Source organism: Mangifera indica, chromosome 10 (genome assembly GCF_011075055.1).
Source record: "Mangifera indica cultivar Alphonso chromosome 10, CATAS_Mindica_2.1, whole genome shotgun sequence".
Lineage (NCBI taxonomy): Eukaryota > Viridiplantae > Streptophyta > Magnoliopsida > Sapindales > Anacardiaceae > Mangifera > Mangifera indica.
Window position 1 is genome coordinate 15,813,190 of NC_058146.1, and position 18,380 is coordinate 15,831,569.

The 18,380-nt window shown below is 31.8% G+C and overlaps 1 protein-coding gene and 1 long non-coding RNA gene across 2 annotated transcripts; both read right to left on the reverse strand.

The window, feature by feature from the left end:
• Nucleotides 1–5,636: 5,636 nt before the first annotated feature.
• Nucleotides 5,637–15,262, reverse strand: LOC123228104 (disease resistance-like protein DSC1). Its single transcript, XM_044653329.1, has 6 exons — nucleotides 15,184–15,262; nucleotides 14,555–15,100; nucleotides 7,848–8,901; nucleotides 7,245–7,550; nucleotides 6,483–7,043; nucleotides 5,637–6,394 (listed from the first exon to the last, which is right to left on the reverse strand). The coding sequence occupies exons 2-6, from the start codon at nucleotides 15,058–15,060 to the stop codon at nucleotides 5,852–5,854; spliced, it is 2,970 nt and encodes a 989-aa protein (XP_044509264.1). The 5' UTR covers nucleotides 15,061–15,100; nucleotides 15,184–15,262; the 3' UTR covers nucleotides 5,637–5,851.
• A 1,648-nt stretch (nucleotides 15,263–16,910) lies between these two features.
• Nucleotides 16,911–18,097, reverse strand: LOC123227120. The gene is made up of 2 exons (XR_006504443.1): nucleotides 18,042–18,097; nucleotides 16,911–17,861 (listed from the first exon to the last, which is right to left on the reverse strand). It is a non-coding gene; the product is annotated as an uncharacterized LOC123227120 (long non-coding RNA).
• Nucleotides 18,098–18,380: the final 283 nt, after the last annotated feature.

Below are 18,380 nucleotides of genomic sequence, written 5' to 3' on the forward strand. Positions count from 1 at the left end.
TTTCGCCGTTTATACCGGTCTCCTTTTACCTGGAGAAAGAATTATAGGTCTAGAGCCACCATCCGGAGGCCATGAGTCACGTCTATTATACTCCGGGGAAGGAAAAAGGTTTCGGCTGCTGTTATATATTTTGAGAGTTTTCCATATGAAGTGAATCCACAAACTGGTTTGATTGATTATCATAAACTGGAGGAGAAGGCCATGGATTATTATAGGCCCCAGATTTTCATTTTTGGCGGAGGCTTCATATCCAAGTAAGTAGGACCATGGGAGGTTTAGGCATATGGCTCATATAAGTGGGCTCATGTCAGCTAGGGCGTGGATTTATTTCTATCGTTGAATTCTTGTACTTCTTGTGTGAGGAACTTCGGAATTGTGTGGTTTATCTGATGCGCTCACACAAAAATATGTTACATACAATATATTTTCAATCTATGGTCACTGTAGAAATAAAGTTGTTTAGAATTATTCCATTATTTGCTAGCATTGTTGTTCCCCCGGGAAGTAAAAATATGAATCATTTGTATTTAATTTGTGTTTTAAACATGTTGTTTTAAATTTTTTAACCCAAAATATATTAAACATACATTTTATATCTTTCCGGTATTAAACGTATATTTTTGCCATTTTTTTATGAATTCTTTAAAGCACTAAAATATTCCTTGCTTTTTTTATTAATTATCATAATATTATAAATATATAAAACAAAAAACCCAATTTTTTGTCATCCAAATCTCTAACTTCTCTTAATAATTTTTTATGATAATTGAATATTGATTATATATTATATTATATTAGGTTTAATAATCAATTACATACTTTACATTTGAATTATTAATTAAAATATTTATGAAAATGTATTAAAATTATTATTGATATTATTGTATTTTTATAAACATATTATTGAGAATGTGTCGCATATACATGTTCCATATCCAAATTTTATGATCATTATTTTATTTATGTATTTTTTATTATTTATCATATTATACTCATATAATTTTCATACTGTATTTTTCTCATTCTTATATTTACTAACTACTATGTTATGGTCACTTGAGATGGTGAAATGCTAGAGTTTTGTTGTCAGGTAGTTGTACATGCATAAAATTAATGACATTTAAGAGGCTCCAAGGTATAATGAAAACCCAAAGTGACTCTCGTTAACTTTTGAAAATCTAAATATTCATTCATTTATTAGTTTTGGTTGTTATAATTATGGGTAAAATCATCATTTAGAGATTTTTATTTAGATACTGTAGGAGCCAAATCGTATAGATAACTAATATTTAGATTTTCAAAAGTTAGTAAAGGTCACTTTGGATTTTCACTATTTTGCCATATTTAAGAAGGTTGGAAAAGTTTCTTTCATGGATTGATTGCTGCCGACATCTATGAAACATATATACCTCTGACATGCTTCTTGTGAATAAAGTGCTAATAATTTAAACATTTGTCTACTGATATTATCTTTGTTTAACCACATCAAGTCATGCTTAAATCTGGAATGAATATTTTCATTAGTTTTTCCCAAATGCCATGTTTCTCAAGATTTGTTTTAAGTAGATATTACAGATAACAGGTGAAGAAGTTCTATCATAATTTCCAATTTGACATTTTTTGTTCGGAATGCTTTGATTTAATTTAGTACTTAAGTTTTGGATATGAGATTGTTGCATTCCTTGGAGAATTGGTTATATCCTTATCTGTCTTTTTGGAACTTATGATGGCTGCACTTTAATATACTATAACCATACATATTGAACACATACTCTGGCCATAATTAGTTTGTTTTATGTGATCCATCCCTTTAATTAGAAAAAATATATATCATCTTAATATGTACCCAATGATAGCATAAGTTAACCTAGATATGAATGTGGATGCACTTGGCTCATTGATTGTAGGTGATGTGAACTCAAGCTTAAAGTAAGCAATAAATCTTTACTAGGTCCAAACTAAGGTAAAAGATAGCAAAACAAGCACTTATTCATCCCTTATCTTTCAATGCATACGAGAGAAACCCAACTCATTTCAGTTGGGCCCTATCTATTCAATCCAAGTCTTGGGTAGTTCAAATACTCCAACTCTAGCTTTTGGTTATAACATGCTCAAATAGGACAAAATTATGCTGTCTGGTTGGAAAAAACATATGAGAGATAAAACATTAAATGGGAGTTCCATATCGGTTAAAGACAAAGTTATTTGTTCACTCTTTTTAAGACAAAGTATTTGGATTTGGTTTGACCTCTATTTTCAGTAAAGACAATGATAACTTTCTTAGCCAACTATTTGTGGTAAAAAAATCAGAATTTGAATTAAAATCCATCATTTATACTAGTTTTAAGGTTTCCTACTTATGATCATGGGTTTATCCTAATGGTCAAACATTGTATTGTGGTTTTTAAGGTGCTTTTACTTGTTTATTGCACCACTTTGTATTTGACCTCTATATATGATCTAGTCTTCACTTGTAATATTTAGACTTGAATGATATTTGAATGAAACAACTAAATTACTTTTGAGAGAGTTTTATTTTTTTAATCCAAATCTTTGCCTAGGTTTGGTGGTGGACATCCAAGTTGGTGGCCTTGCCTTTAGACTTGGATTTTTTGATATTTTCATTTGTAAATTTGTTGTATTTTCATTCCTTCTTGCTTAACCAAATTGGTTCTAAAAGGGATTGTTTGTTGAAAACTCTCCCTAATTTGATTGAAATCACATTAGTGTGAGTTAGTTCAGTTCAAGGTGCTTCAAGTGCATAAAACAACAAAAGTAATTATGTTAATTTTTTTATCTTATAGAATAATTATGATAAGGTTCTCTGACAATTATTTAGGCACTTATTATAAATTTTTTTACTTGTAATTTAACTTGTATTTACTAATGAAAAGTCGTAATATAATTGTTTTTCCCTCAATTTTATTGGTTGTCACAGTAAAATTTATCATAGTGGATTATATATACGAGTTGTTAGTTTAGAAATAAGGTGGGTTATAGTTTTTGTGACATGTGAGCACATATTAGTCTGTTAATTTATATTTTAATATTTGGTTAAATGATAATTTAATTGATTTTTTTCTTTTTTGTTTAAGGATGGTGATAAGTGCTGGTAGAAAAAAAATAGGCAATTTATGATTATTGAGCAGGCTCTTGGGCATCTTTTAAGGATGTCTTTCATCGAGGGTGTAAATTCTTTTTTTGAATTATGATGTGATGTGTTAAAATTGTTTATGTTAACTACTTATTATACAAATTTCGATTACTTGACTTTGAATTGAAAATTGTTTTGTTGTAATACATGACTTTATTTTTTGTTCTTTTGTTTCTTATTTGCTTTCTTATTTTAATATTTTTCGGCCATTTATTATCTATTTAAAATAGGGCAAAAGAAAAAAAACAACATTGTTTCATCATGTACATAAATTGTTGTGTTAAATACATACAACTGATATAATAACAAATATATAATTATTGCTTTAACTATTAAAATAGTTGTCTTTACAACATTATAAATCATTGTATTAGTTAAGTAGTTATTACTTAAAAATGAAACAATTTGTTGTTTAAAATATTTAAAATTATTGTTTAATGTTTTTTATCATCGTTGTCTAAGTTAAATAGTCGTTTAAAAACAACACAGTTCATTACTTAACATAGCTTATAATCATCCCCTAATGTCCTTGATAATTATTGTTTTAGCTAAATAATTATTGCTTGAAAATAACACAATTCGTTACTTAAAATAACTTATAACCATCGCCTAATGTTTTTAATATTTGTTGCCATTAGTAATTGAAACTGTTGCATTAAAGACTAAAATGTAAAAATGTATCATTAAACTAATCATTCGTTTAGATCACACTAAAACCACTGCATTTGGATTACTAATATGATGACTATTTTTATTGTGGACTAATCAAATATAAATCATTGCCTATTAACTAATATAGCGAAAACATTTGTGATAGTTGTGATTTTGTTGTCTAAAGTATAAAACCACGGTTTTATGGGCTTTTGACAACAAAAATAAACAACTACATTAAACGTTTTATGGTATAGTGTTGATATTGACTCTTATAGCTTGAGCTAAGCAAATTCTTTAAACTATGGCTTTAGCTCAAGCCATGGTTATGTATTTTAGACTCAATAAAGCTTGAGTTAATTCGATTCGAATATAATCCTAATTTTATCCTAGGTCAAATTATGCAAGACATTTTCGTTGAGTTAAAATGAAAGAGCCTCCAAACAAGAGTAAGTGAATCTGTACATGAGATATTTCTGTAATGGGAAGCTAAGTACTTATCAACCACTTGATCAAATTGCCTTGCCAAAACCTCACTTTTTTTTCGTCCCGATGCTAAGTTTTGTAATCAAAATATCCCAAAATTTGGTTAATTTTCATTAAACAAAGAGAGAGAAGAAATTCAATCATAGCTTTTGAAAGACGCAACGCGTTGATCCCAATTTGGCTAAATGAGTTGACGAGTGACAACCGTAGATTCCATCTAAGCGGACGGAAATTTTCAAATAAACCCCTTAGCCTTATTTCAACCCCTCCTGGCGTGAGTGATTCGTCATTACCCCCACCTTACATGTCCAGTTTTAAACTCGAGTTTTTAGATGATCTACATGCAGTACCTCAAGTGGCTGTTATTTCGGTAAAATTACTATCCCTTTTTTTTTTTTTTAACTTAATATATTTGAGTTAGAGTGGACAATTTTTAATACGATATGTTAATCCAATATGATATGATACAAAAAATATTATATTAGGTTAAATTTTTTGACATAAAATTTATTTCAGGTCAATCTAATACAATTTGAAATTAATTTGAATAGTGTTAAGATTTATATGGAAATAACCTAACACGATCTGAATCAATACGAATGTTTTGAAAAAATATTACTTTAATAATTACAATAGTTATATTTTTATATAATTATAATTACTCATATTATTGTTTATTTTTATTTAAATATTTTATTTTATTATTAAATAGTAAGAATTTGATTTGGTTAGTCTAATTGTATATGCGTTTTTTTAAAGTCTTACTCATATTATAATTATATATTGTATCTTTATAATAAAAATTTTGAAATATTTACAAATTGCATATAATTATACATTTGTTTAATTATAATTACTCATATTATTTTTTATTTTTATTTAAATATTTTATTTTATTATTAAGTAGTAAATTATTGATATGTTTTAAAAATCTCAGTATGTAATCTTTTAGAGCATTTATCAATAAGACAAAATATTATATTGTGTGTTTTATTAATAATAGGTTAAGGTAATTGATTAAAAAATTAAAACCATAAAAAAACTTTAGAGAGTGAAAACAATATATCATTTCCGGTCAAACTGAGTTAGACTAGATCAATTCAAATATTATAGAATTGAGTTAGAGTTAAAAAATTTTGATACGATTTAATTCGGATCGGGTTATAGTTGAAAGTCTTTGACATAAAACTTGAACTGATATAATACGAACATAATCCGATGACATGAATTATCAGCTCTAGTTTGACTGTTTGTTCCACCCTCTCTTTAGCATGAAATATGTAAAATTACCGCTCATTACGCCAAATCAATTCTAACCTGAGAGTTTAAGTAGTTGGCGTGTCAATGCACAAAGTAGAAAAACTCTAATATATTTAAATTACCCCACTTACACCCCCCAAAATAAGCAAAACCTAACTATAGTGTAACACCTTCAAATCATCAAATATTTCAGTAACACAACCATTTTATATATATATATATATATAAAAGAAAAGCATGTTATTCGAAAATATTTAATGAACCAATGGTAGATGATATGCAAGAAAAGGATGTTACTATTTAATTACCTACAGTTGGGGTAGTGCTCAAAATAATCTGAAGGCTTTTCAATCTCTTGGGTCGTGGTTGGTCTTCCTCAGGATTGTGCATGTCTCGACGCAACAAACGAAATCTACACTCCTTCACCTTACAAACATCCATATCTATACATTTTCCGTTTGAATCCTTAACATAAAACTGGATGCTCATCTCATCACCGTTAGAGCTTCTTGCATCATACTCGAGGAAATCATAACCCAGGAAAACATGATCTTTGTTTACATTTCGAGGGCCAGCTTCACTTTCCCAACTCTTCAGGCTGCCATTATGAAATATGGTTGTGCCATCTCCACATTCATAAAAAATTTCCAATCCCTTGCCCTTATTTTCATAGTCACGAAACTCTACAAGAGCGCTCACAGCAAAACTGAGAAAAATCCAATTCCGTTGGAGCTTGAAAGTTACAGAAGATCCCTTATTTTGATGACTAAATTTGAAACACTCTGGGATTTCAGTTCCAGGGAAACAGATACAAGCTCTCGATCGTGTTAGACAACAAGATTTCTGTGCCAAGAAGTCATCAATAATTGACAAGAGAAATTCCATTTTAATTTGAACAAGAAATTAATAAAATGAGTGAGAAAGACTATACCTCAATTTCGTCTAAAACACGTTTAATGCTGCCTTGAAGTGCATTTTGATCTAGATTGAAGCAGTTGCTCAAGTTGACTCTCACGGATTTCTTGCTTGGGCATAGAATTGACAAATCTGGTGTTGCTTCCATTAATTCGCAGCTGTGAGCATCTACAGATTGTAAACTAGTTGGAAGCTCAGGCAAGGAGTGAAGGCTGTTGCAGTTGGCTAATTCAACGTGCAATAACTTAGATAGGTCTTTGAAGCACAATGGATCGTTGTAAACCTCCTCTCCTGAGTCGTCAGACAATAATCCATCAAGTTTGGAGCAGCCTGAAAGAAGAAGATATTGTAGATATCCCAGTTTACGAATGTTTCTCGGGAGACTCTTAAGGCTTTTGCAGTGCCTCAGATTCAAGACAACAAGCTTCTCCAGGTGCTCGATAGTTGAGGAAATCTTACGCAAATGCTCGCATCCTTCTAGAATCAATCTCTCCAAATTGGGAGGGAAGCAAGCGAAATCTGGGCTGTCGACGTGCTTGGAGTGACTGAGATTAATATATTTTAGGCTACCAAAACACTGTAACCGAAAACATAAGGAATACATCACATTACTAATAACCACGAGATTCGGATATTTATTAGTAGCTCCATAATTGTATTTTCTTAAATTTGTAGATTTTATATCAGATTAATGACACATCATTTATGTACTCAATTATGTATTTAAAAGTATAAGATACAAATTAAAATATATCAAGAAATAAAATTCAACATATACCTTAGCATTAGGCCACTGTGTTTCCACTTGGGTATGAGACATGTCGAGTGCCACAAGGTGTTCGGTGTTTAATTTCAATTGCAATAAATCCAAGTTACATCCGTGCCAACACAGGTACCTTACTTCACCCAAATCAAACTCAAGGCCTTCGCGAACACGCACCTTATTCATATTATTCTCTTCATAGTGTGGGTGATGTAGTTTGAACAATCTCAAGTTATGCATCTTTCCAAAGCCTTCAATTGTTAAAGTTCTCTCCCCTTGTTCAGCCCTGTTCAAACATATGCCTTTAACTGCTTTTGTTCCCTTAATAAACCAGAAAGAAGGATAAGTTAACATCCAATATTATATATATACTACTTTACTAGTCAAGACTAGTATGAAATAATTATATCAAGACCATACATATTAACTACTGGAACCTAAAATACAATATATTATTTTAGTCCAATAAATAGATCCAATGATATTTAAGCATGATCATAATATAATTATGTTATGATGGTCCTGGTTAGAGAATTTGTGTGTGTACATTCATACAATTGGAAAACCGAAAATGATAATCTCTAACATAATTTTCCACAACATCTTTCTAACTCTTACCGTATTGCGTCTCAGGACAGAAGAGATATCTTTATAATTCCACAAACGACTACGTTCCTCAACGTATTTAGCCTCTTGATGAACAATACTTCGAGCCATTGCTTGGAACAAATCATTCACTATTATCTTTTCATCAGATGTAGTACTTATAAGACACTTATCAATGAGATATTCTAAGTCTGACTTGCTCCTGTCCTCATAAGTGGCAACCAAGTAATCCGATACAAAATCTTTACCATACCATTTGAAGAAACAAGCAACATCCAGAAATATATCCTTCTGAGGACCATGTCCATCTAGCTCATTGTAACTTACTTGTAGCTCTTTTTGGATTCCTTCAAGGGGACTTACTTGTAGTTTGTCTATTGCACTTTCCCAAACTTTAAAGTCACCTTTCCAATTGGATAAATATTTACCACAGATTATCAAAGCTAACGGAACACCATTAGAATATTTTACTACCTTATTCGACAGAAAATGATAATCTGAAATGGGTTCTTTTCTTTTAAAGGCATGCCAACTGAAAAGTTCAAGAGCTTCAGGATCTGATAATCCCTCGACCTTGTATAGATTATTGGTAGGCACATCACAATTTTGAAGCACTCGTTTATCCCTTGTTGTTATAATGATTCGACTTCCTAAACCCAAGTCATTCAAAAAATTACCAATTAGAGAATTTATTTGGTCTACTGAAGTGACATCATCTAAAACAATAAGTATTTTTTTTTTATCTAGCTTTCGATTTGTCAAAATAAATTTTTTATTGGGATTTAATCTTGATTCTTTCCCAATATCTTTAAGGAAGAAAGAATTCTGAAACTGATTGTTGATATTGTTAAATATAGCCTCAACAACAGTGGTTTTTCCTATGCCACTCATTCCCCAAATACCTAAAATCCGAAGATGGTCTTCTGATCCATTCTCAAGTAAAGATCCAATTTTTGTGATGCTTGATTCTAGTCCAATTTTCAAATCCATAGTATCACTTGGGTGTACATATTTCAATTTCTTCAAAACATTCTTGACTATTTCATCCACAAGATCAGCTTCACACCTACCATACATGGGAAACCAAACAATAACAAAATATGAATCAATAAAAAAAATTTAAAATATGATTTTTTAAATTCCAATAGCTGATTTAACTAATGAAGATGAAAACAATATAGGAGTTTACCTATTGAGTATGCATTTTGTTATTTACAATATATCACTCTATATCTGTATCACATGAAAAACATAGTAATGAAACAAGAATGGAATTTGAAGGATTGCAAAATACTCAGTGGGTTGGGGTATCACAAAACCACCTTTATCGGGGCAAGGATTAAAAAGTTCATTTGAGAAATGCCAAAAGACTTATACCCACCCAAGTTTGGTATATACTCAAACTCTCACCCACTAATTTTTGAAAACCCAAATATTTACCTGTTATTTAACTTCTATTAAAATTTACTATTAGTTACAAGGGCAAAATCATGATTTAACAAAAATATTTAAAAACTAAATTTTATCACATTTTTCTCCTTAGTTTAAAAAACTAGTAATTTTCCTCTACCTAAAGTTTGAAAAGTTATTTTTTCCCCTTAGGGTTTTTTTTCTTCTTCTTCGGCTAGCTTCTTTGTCTCCGATCGTCGTTGCTCTCTCTCCTAACTCTTTCCCTCCTGGCACCAAAGTGAGATGAGGGAGATGCCTTTCAATAGTCCATTTTTTGGAAGGAGATGTAGCCGAAATACCCACCTAGATGAAATATTGACCTAGATGAAATTGACATTTTGGCATCATTTGTTTGTAAGTTGATTTCGTCTGGGTTGATATAATTAAAACAAAATTTCAGTTCTCCATTTTTGGTAGTCCTTCAATCCTTCTCTTTTGTTTCATCTTATAAACAAGGTGTTACTAATGTTATTGTTGATGCATTGTCAAGGAGACAATTCTTTGCTTTCCATTCTTGATGCTAGGGTTCTCAGCTTCTAACTCATGAAGCAACATTATGTTGGTGAAGATGAAATGTCTAAGATCATCAAGAAGTATTCTAGAGGAGCATGTAGTGAGTATACTGTGCAAGGAGGTTTTTGGTTTAAGGGCAACTGGCTATGTATTCCAAGAGGAGCTTTTAGGGAATTGCTAATAAGGGAGACACATAGGAGAGGCCTAGCAAGTCACTTTGGGGTTCACAAGACATTAGTGACACTCAAGGAACACTTCTATTGGCCAAAAATGTTAGAGATGTTCAAACTATCGTTGCAAGGTGTGGAACTTGTCAAAGGGCCAAAGTTCACTTCAAACCTAATCCTTATACACCTTTGCCCATTTCAAAGCAACCTTGGGAAGACTTATACATGGATTTTATTATGGCACTACGGAGGACACAAAGGGGTAAAGACTATCATGGTGGTTGTGGATTGTTTCTCCAAAATGGCTCATTTCATCCCTTGCAACAAGACGGATGATGCAAACAAAGTGGTAGATTTATTCTTTAAAGAGATTGTGAGGCTGCATAAAGTTCCAAGAACTATAGTATCTGATAAAGACACCAAGTTTTTTATTTACTTTTGGAAGACATTATGGAGCAAACTTGATACAAAGCTCTTATTTAGCACTTCATATTACCCCTAAACCGATGGCCAAACAGAGGTCACAAATACGGCTTTAGGAACACTCTTGAGAACCATAGTGAGTAGACATCTCAAGGATTGGGACTTAAAGCTAGCTCACACTGAATTTGCCTACAATTAGTCTTCCGGTGCTATAACTGGCCATTCTCCTTTTGAGGTAGTTTATAGGATCAATCCACTTGCTCTTATTGAACTAATCTCTTTACTTCTTGATTTGCAAATTCATAAGGATGCACATGAGAAGGTGAAGTCAATGAAGAAATTCTATGAGAGCATCAAGGGTCAAACTTAGAAGGCAAATAAGACTTACAAGAAGAAGGCCAACAAGCATAAGAAGTCTTTCATTTTTTAGCCCAAAGATTTAGTTTGGTTGCATTTGAGGAAGGAACGATTTCCATCCAAGAGAAAGAGCAAGTTAGCCTTTAGAGCCAACAATCCATTTGAAGTGATTACAAGAATTAGAGATAATGCTTATAAGGTGGCATTACTAGATAAATTGGGAGGGGTCTCAACAACTTGCATTGTAGGGGACTTGTCACCATATTTAGAGGATAAAAACCTCCCAGACTTGAGGTCAAATCCTCTTCAACCCGCGAAGGATAATGTGAAACTGGCCCATGATCCATTAAGTTCCAACACTTCAAGCTTTACCAACATTACCCAAGCCCATGTTCCATCTTCATTCCAACCAACCCTACACTTGTCATTGGGTACAAACCACTCCATCGGGTGCAATGTGATCACTTGGAACCAAGCTTAGCAACTAAGCCTAATGATGTTACTATGTGTTTACTTACGCATTAGTTTAAGCTTATTTTAGTCTAACTATATATTTTGTTATGTTACGCCTTGTTAGCCTTGTATTAGCTCACCCTGGGAAAGTGCATGACAAAGTCAAATCAAGCTTCGATAGAGGAGACAAGAGAGACCAATGGGCAGCTCAATGTTACCCCATTTGGCAAAGACAAGGTTGACATCCATGGGTGGCTTCTTGTCCCTTACCTTTTTGGGAATTTCTTATAAACTAATGTTTAGCTTTATTTTGAATTCAAAAGTTGTATTAGATTAATATTTAGTTGGAATCCCAAGTTGTATTATTCTAATGTATTTTGAGGCCTATATAAAGGCCTAGAATCTCCATGTAAGTTTTTTAGACTTGTTGAATGAAAATCACTTTCTTTGTGCTTGAGCAAACTAATCCTATATCCTTTCTCTCTTTTGGCCAGAGATTAGTGGTTGAATCCTTTGGCCAATGGTGTGTCCTTTAAGCCTTGGGTTATTTTCTGGTCATATATCAATATTTAATACTTGCATCCTTGTTCTCTTGCTTGGTCGAATCTGTCCAAGCACTTATATGAATTTTAAGCTTGAACTCATCTTAAACTCAAACCATACTTGCATAAGAAACACATCACCAACCCACTGAGTAAACATTGGATCCAACCTAAATATTATTTGTGTAGACCCAAATCAATTAAACAATGTTAGTTTGAGCGTCAATTATAGTGTTGGTAAGGGGTTGTTTTTTTCTTAAGGTTAAATAACTATTTCCCGCCCTAGGTTTGATGAAAGAACAATGTTTTGTACACATAATTTTGATTATTAAATTGAATATTAAAATAATATGTTATCATGTAATTGAGAGTTATTTCATCTTTAACTCAAAACCATACAATCATATGATAACACATATTTTGGTACCTAGTTTTGAGTTTTAGAACTAGGTGCACATAGTTTTTATTGTTGATGAAATAATAAATTTCCTTCACTTAAGTTTGAAAAAATAAATTTCTTAAATGTCTTTCCAAGACAACATTTAGTTTTAACAATTAAAAGGTATTCATGTCATTTTGTCTAAATATTATAAAAACGATATAATTAAATATCATTTTGCCTCCAAAGGTTTAAAATATCAAAAAACTATGTATACACACTTTGGATACATAATTTGGGTACACAGATTATGTGTCATTATGTGATTGGATATTTTGAATTAAAAATAAAGTAATACTTAATCACATGATGACACATCATCTGTATACACAGATTATATACCAAAAGTATGTATACATAATATTATTTTTAAAATATTACAGTAACAATCCTACCAGATTAAATTGTGATCATTATTGTAAGGTGTAAATATCATTTTTTTTAAAACTCGCTAGGACAAATGGATATTTTCCTTATCTTGTTTTAAAAATTATCATATTTACCCTTATATATCTTGAATATATATTATAGTTTTAATAGTTTGCAATATTACATTTACACTCTTAATAGGTTACGTTCTATTTAGTTCCTTAAGGATATAATGATCATTGTTGAAACCACTAAGGGGCATGTTAAAATTTTAGAACTTTCCAAACAACTCAAACTTTTTTTTAATTTTCGAAACCCCCACAAATCTTCGCCATCACCCCTAATATTTTTATTGACACACCTATCTATCTTATACTGGTAAATTTTATTATTTTTAATTAAACTAATATAAATTTGGGTACACAATTTATTTAATAAAAATTTGGGAATAAACTGTTATATAAGTGTTATTTAGCTTAAGAGATTTTTATCTTTTCAATAATTTTATAAAAATTTAATTGATTTTTTTAACATAATTAACAGATAAGTAGAAAATTAAATTTTTCAAGGTGAAAATCCATCAATTCTTCAAACCTCGAGTGAAAAGTAGTTATTTGGTTTTTTTTTTGCCAAAAGACTTATTCCCACCTAAGATTTAGTTTATTTGCAAATACCTAAGTGCGGGATTTCAAAAACCCAAATACCCATCCAAAGTTCAGTTCATTTTTAAACATCTAAGAATTTTTTATTTGGGTTAAGGTTAAAACCTTCATTTTATTAGTAACATTAAAAAATACATTTTATCTCGAGCTTGAGCTTAATCGAACTCGAGTTTGGCTTGACTGATGAACAGACGAGCTCGAGCCTTAGCTCAAGCTTGGTGAGCTAAGAAAATAGTTGCTTGAGCTCGAGCTCGTGAGTTGGTGAGCTTCTCACAAGTTGTTCGCAGTTCCTTCAAGTAGAGAAAAAGAAAAACACCTAAAAAATGCTTTAATAGATCTTAATCAATTCAACCAACTTTCCTCTAATATAAGAATACTGCTAATGAGGAAAATAAAAGCCTATGAAGTACGAGTGATTTGGAACAAATCAAGTTAACAAAATAGCACACCACCATGCGCATGGCCGTAGCATTGCTTAAATTCATGGACAGAACATATAAACAAAATAACCTTAAGGTTCAAGGTTCTCAAAAGCAAAACCTGATATGCCCTTGTCTCAAAACTGAACACAACAACACATAAAAGCAATAATGGACAAAACACCCCTAAATTAAAAACCCTGATTCCAAAATTAGGGTAAAGGAAGAAGATTGAAGAAGAGAAGGCCAAAAGCAAGACGATTGAAGAAGAGAAGGCCAAAATTAGGGTGAGATTAGGGTGAAGCAATGATGGAGTCAATTGGAACAGACGTTGTCGACGGAGACAAAGACTGATGAGATTGCGATTTGCGAAAGCTGAAAGAAGAAGGAGAAAGGCAGAAGACTGAAGTGAAGATGCATGTGTGAAGGCCTGAAGGGTGAAGCAAGGGGGAAAAAAAAACTTTTTAACTTTCACTCTAATTTTTCACTGAATCGACACTGTCCACTAAATGAGTCTGGTGACATTTGGGTGACTCAACCAGCTCGCGAGCCACTTAGCTACACTGCTCAAGCTCGAGCTCGAGTTCGGGCTAGAGATTGTTTACACTTATATACAAAGCTAGAGTTTGTTTCTGTTTGTTTTATTTTGAGCTCGATATCGAACAAGTTTGATTCAAATTTACTCCTAATTAAGGTTGTTAAAAAAAAAAAGGTTGTTTAACCTAATCCTTAAAATTAACTAATAAAATAAAATACTAAAAACAGGGTATCCAAATTGATACAGATTTTTCTGCAAATTGTTACTTATGTTTTGAGTTCAAAGTTCTCATACCATCGGTCAAATCATATGTTTTGTTTAATTGCAGGGTTAAAAAAGAAAAAGAAAAAAATAATAATTGAAACGGTAAAAAAAATGTAACAGTTACCGTGTGATTTTTGTATCGTAGCCAGATATTTTTCCGGCTTCCCTCAAAGCAGCTCGCCATTTCTCGCTATTTTTTTTCCATATTTGTCTTTTCTCCGTATTTTTTCCACATTTTTTCCTAAGCTTTGCAAATGCCTCCTCACAAGTCCCACTTCCATTCCTTATATCTGATGGATCTACGTGATAGAAAATCGGCAACACGATCTGCTCATTTATAGCTCTATTTTTGCATTCAATGATCTTCACAAGTTCATCAAGACACCATCGGGAAGATGCATAATTTTGGGAGAAGACGACAACCGAAATCGTTGACTTTTCAATTGTATGGAGGAGTGCTTTTTTAATTTCATCTCCTCGCTCAAGATTTCTATCCATGAAAGTATCAACCTTTGCCCTAAGCAGCGCACTATAAAGATGGCTGGTAAATCCGTACCTGGTTTCGCCTCGAAAACTGATGAAAACATCATACTTCACTGGAGGACTAGTTACTGTAGAAGATGAAGCCATCGACTTCTACCACAATAGGCATGGCAATTACAGAAACATCCTGAAGAAAAATAGAGCTAAAAGATCATAATTTTCTTTTTATATACTTTACAGACTAAAAAGTAGTTGAAATTATATACTTACCACTTGCGTTGTAGTTCCGCGTCAACGTTCAACTTTTGCGATGAAGTTTCGCGTCTATGTTCAATTATTTTTTGAAAACATCTTCAAAACGTCCCTAGTGTTTAATAGAAATACTATGCGTCTCTATCATTTAACAAAACTCTCACAAAGTTCCCCACTATTTTATTTTATTTAAAAAACAATAGAATATATATATATATATATATATATATATATATATATATATATATATATATATATATATATATATAAAATTTTAAATATATAAATATTGTGTTTTCATATTATTAGATTATTTTAAATTAATAATAAAATAATAATTTATTATATAATGATAAATCATTTATATTAATTTGTGTATTAAAAAATTGGTCAAAAGACTTATTTTTATCCAAGGTATAGTAAAAATTTAGTGACGTCTGCTAACTTTCAAAAATTCAAATACTCACTCATCTATTAGTTTTGACTATTACAGTTAAGGATAAAATCATTATTTAAAGATTTTTATTTAAATAAAGAAAATTAATTTCCTTTTAACCCTATAATTTTAAAAACTAATCATTTTTCTCTAGATTATTTAAACAAACAAAAATTAATTTGTTTCCCCTCAATTTTATAAATAAACCATTTTCCCCTAACTTAATTTTAAAAAATTAATTTTCACCCCACTATATACAATTTTTAGGTTTTTATAATTTAGAATGAACAACCACCCTTCAAACTTTGAAATATTATACTTTCACCTCAAAATTATTGCATAAAACATATCTATGCATAAAAATCTGACTATTTCAATCAGATTTTTTATGATTGAGGGGAGATGTCGTCGGTAAAAAACGTTGGAAAGAACATTAGCCAAAAAGATTGAATGAAGTTTTTGGAATATAAATGTAATGTTTCAAATTGAGGGGGCAACTATCATTATAAAATAAAAATCTTAAAAACCATAGGGGTAAAAGATTAATTTTTTAAAATTAAGAAAAAATAATTAGTTTTTAAAATTTAAAAAAAATAATATTTTTTATTTAAATAAAAGTTTTAAATAACAATTTTATCGTCGATTATAACAATCAAAACTAATAGGTAAAAGGGTATTTAAGTTTTAAAAAATTAGTAAAGACCACTTGGGTTTTTACCATAAGTTGGGTGAGAATAACTCATTTGGCCTAAAAAATGTATACGTACCAAACCTTTACCCCTGCCTAGATTTTATATTCTCTATATCACCCAAAAATTGACAAACCCAAATACGTTTTTTTTGGTAAGTAAATCCAAATATGTTGCTGAGAGAGCAAGTCGTTCCAAGGTTTTCAAAACCGGACCGGGATAAAAACCGTTTTAAGTACTGGTTTCGGTTGGACCGGTTAGACCGTTTGAACCGGTCGATTGAACCGTTTGGATCGGTTTTATGTAAAAACCTAAAAAAATTATGTTTAATTAGTAATTACATATATTTTACATAATAAATTTTATATTGTGCATACTTTTCAATTTTCACAATTAACAAAATATATGCATTATTGAACATAAATATAATAAGTAACAATAATTAACTTTGCATTGGTGGCAATAAGTCTTTTGACCATGTTTAAAACTTGTCAAGAAATCTTCGAGCTTTGCTTTAAACACCATCAATCAATTACTTCTTGCTCAAATATGTGAGCATCTGGTATTTGATATTTAAGCTAGTGGGTAAAATCATGCATCACAAAACAAAAAACCATACGTGTATAAAAATAAACAGTAGATTCCCTCAGAGCAGTTCCCTAATATCCAAATAAAGACATCATGAACATCCATACAAGCTGGATGTCCATATACATTACAATAAAATCGACAAATGAAAAAAGAATACAAGAGCTTACACTACCAAACAAAAGAAAAGCCAGCTATCATTGATGGAATCCTCTCCCAGCATCCTACATTGCAGATCGGTCAGTTCACCATGTGAAACCAAAGAAAACCAGCAAGGACCTCCCAAGTATTTACTTGTCTTAAAACATGAAAGAAAAATCAGAATTCTGAAGTACCGGACTAGCATGTTATTTCCACCTCGGAAACCAAACAAGAAATTTTTTAGTTTATTTTTTTAAGAAGGTAGACCAAGAAAATGAAAAGTATTTAACACATTTCAATAACTACATTCCTACAAGGTTTTTCATATGGCAGCCTTCCTTCGAATCAATTGAACCCCATTACACACCTCTCATGTTAACTTAATAGTAAACAGTAATTAGTAGATATGCCTTTTATTCTCCCCTACTCCAACACAACAGCAATTTCCCTGATAACGTGGCATCAAAACATAGAACACAGCAGCTCAAACCAATACACCATTCAGCCATGATTAGCACCACCAAGGTTTAGTTTCAATACTGTTTCAAAGCACTGGATACACACCAGCTTCCCGTCGTTGCCTGAGAATTCGCCGGTCACAACAGCAACGGAACCTCGTCGTCGTCGGCCGCCGTCTGAGTCTGAGAAGTCGCCGTCAAATGTTGCAATATAGCCGTGAAACTGCTGTCTTGTGAGCCTGCAAACCAACACCCCTCGGCAGCTTTGTCGTCGTCGGCAGGCGTCCTTAAACGGTCGTCGGCAACTGATGAATCAACGACCGTTTCAACTTGTGACGTCGGAGCAATTCGTCGGCTGCAGCAAATCCCTTTGCGTCTGGTGCACTGCGATGAACAGGAAAGTTTTATTATAAAACTGTTGCATTTTCATACGCAGCTTCTGAACCGGGGAGCGACTTGACCGGGTTGGACCGCGGTTCAGATACGACCCGGTGGTTCAACCGCGGTCCAATCCGATTTTAATCCTAAAACGGTTCTGTGCTTAATAGTAGCCGGCTACAGTACCGGTTCACGGTCCGACCGATCCGACCGGCCGGTCCGGTCCGGTTTTTAAATCCTTGAGTCGTTCTACACAACACAAATGGGAGATAAATATGTTGGTGAAATATAACATAATAAAAAGCTATTTTTATCCAAATATTTTATCACATTGGCAAATTTTAATACTTTAAAACTATTTAATAAATTTAATATTTTGAGCATTTGACAAATGTCAAATATTAGTTTTTTATATAAAAGAAATAATGCAATGAGGGTATATATTATCAGCATACTAGGATCATGTATACAAATTAACTTTTCACAAAACTCTATCCACTGTAAAATAGGTTTTGATTTAAGTAG

Coding starts and splice junctions, on each gene's coding strand:
- LOC123228104 (XM_044653329.1), bottom strand. CDS start 15,060: ATGGCTTCATCTTCTACAGTAACTAGTCCTCCAGTGAAGTATGATGTT. Junction 7,551..7,847: donor CTGTCCTGAGACGCAATACG/GTAAGAGTTAGA, acceptor TGGTTTATTAAG/GGAACAAAAGCAGTTAAAGG. Junction 6,395..6,482: donor GTGTTTTAGACGAAATTGAG/GTATAGTCTTTC, acceptor TTCTTGGCACAG/AAATCTTGTTGTCTAACACG.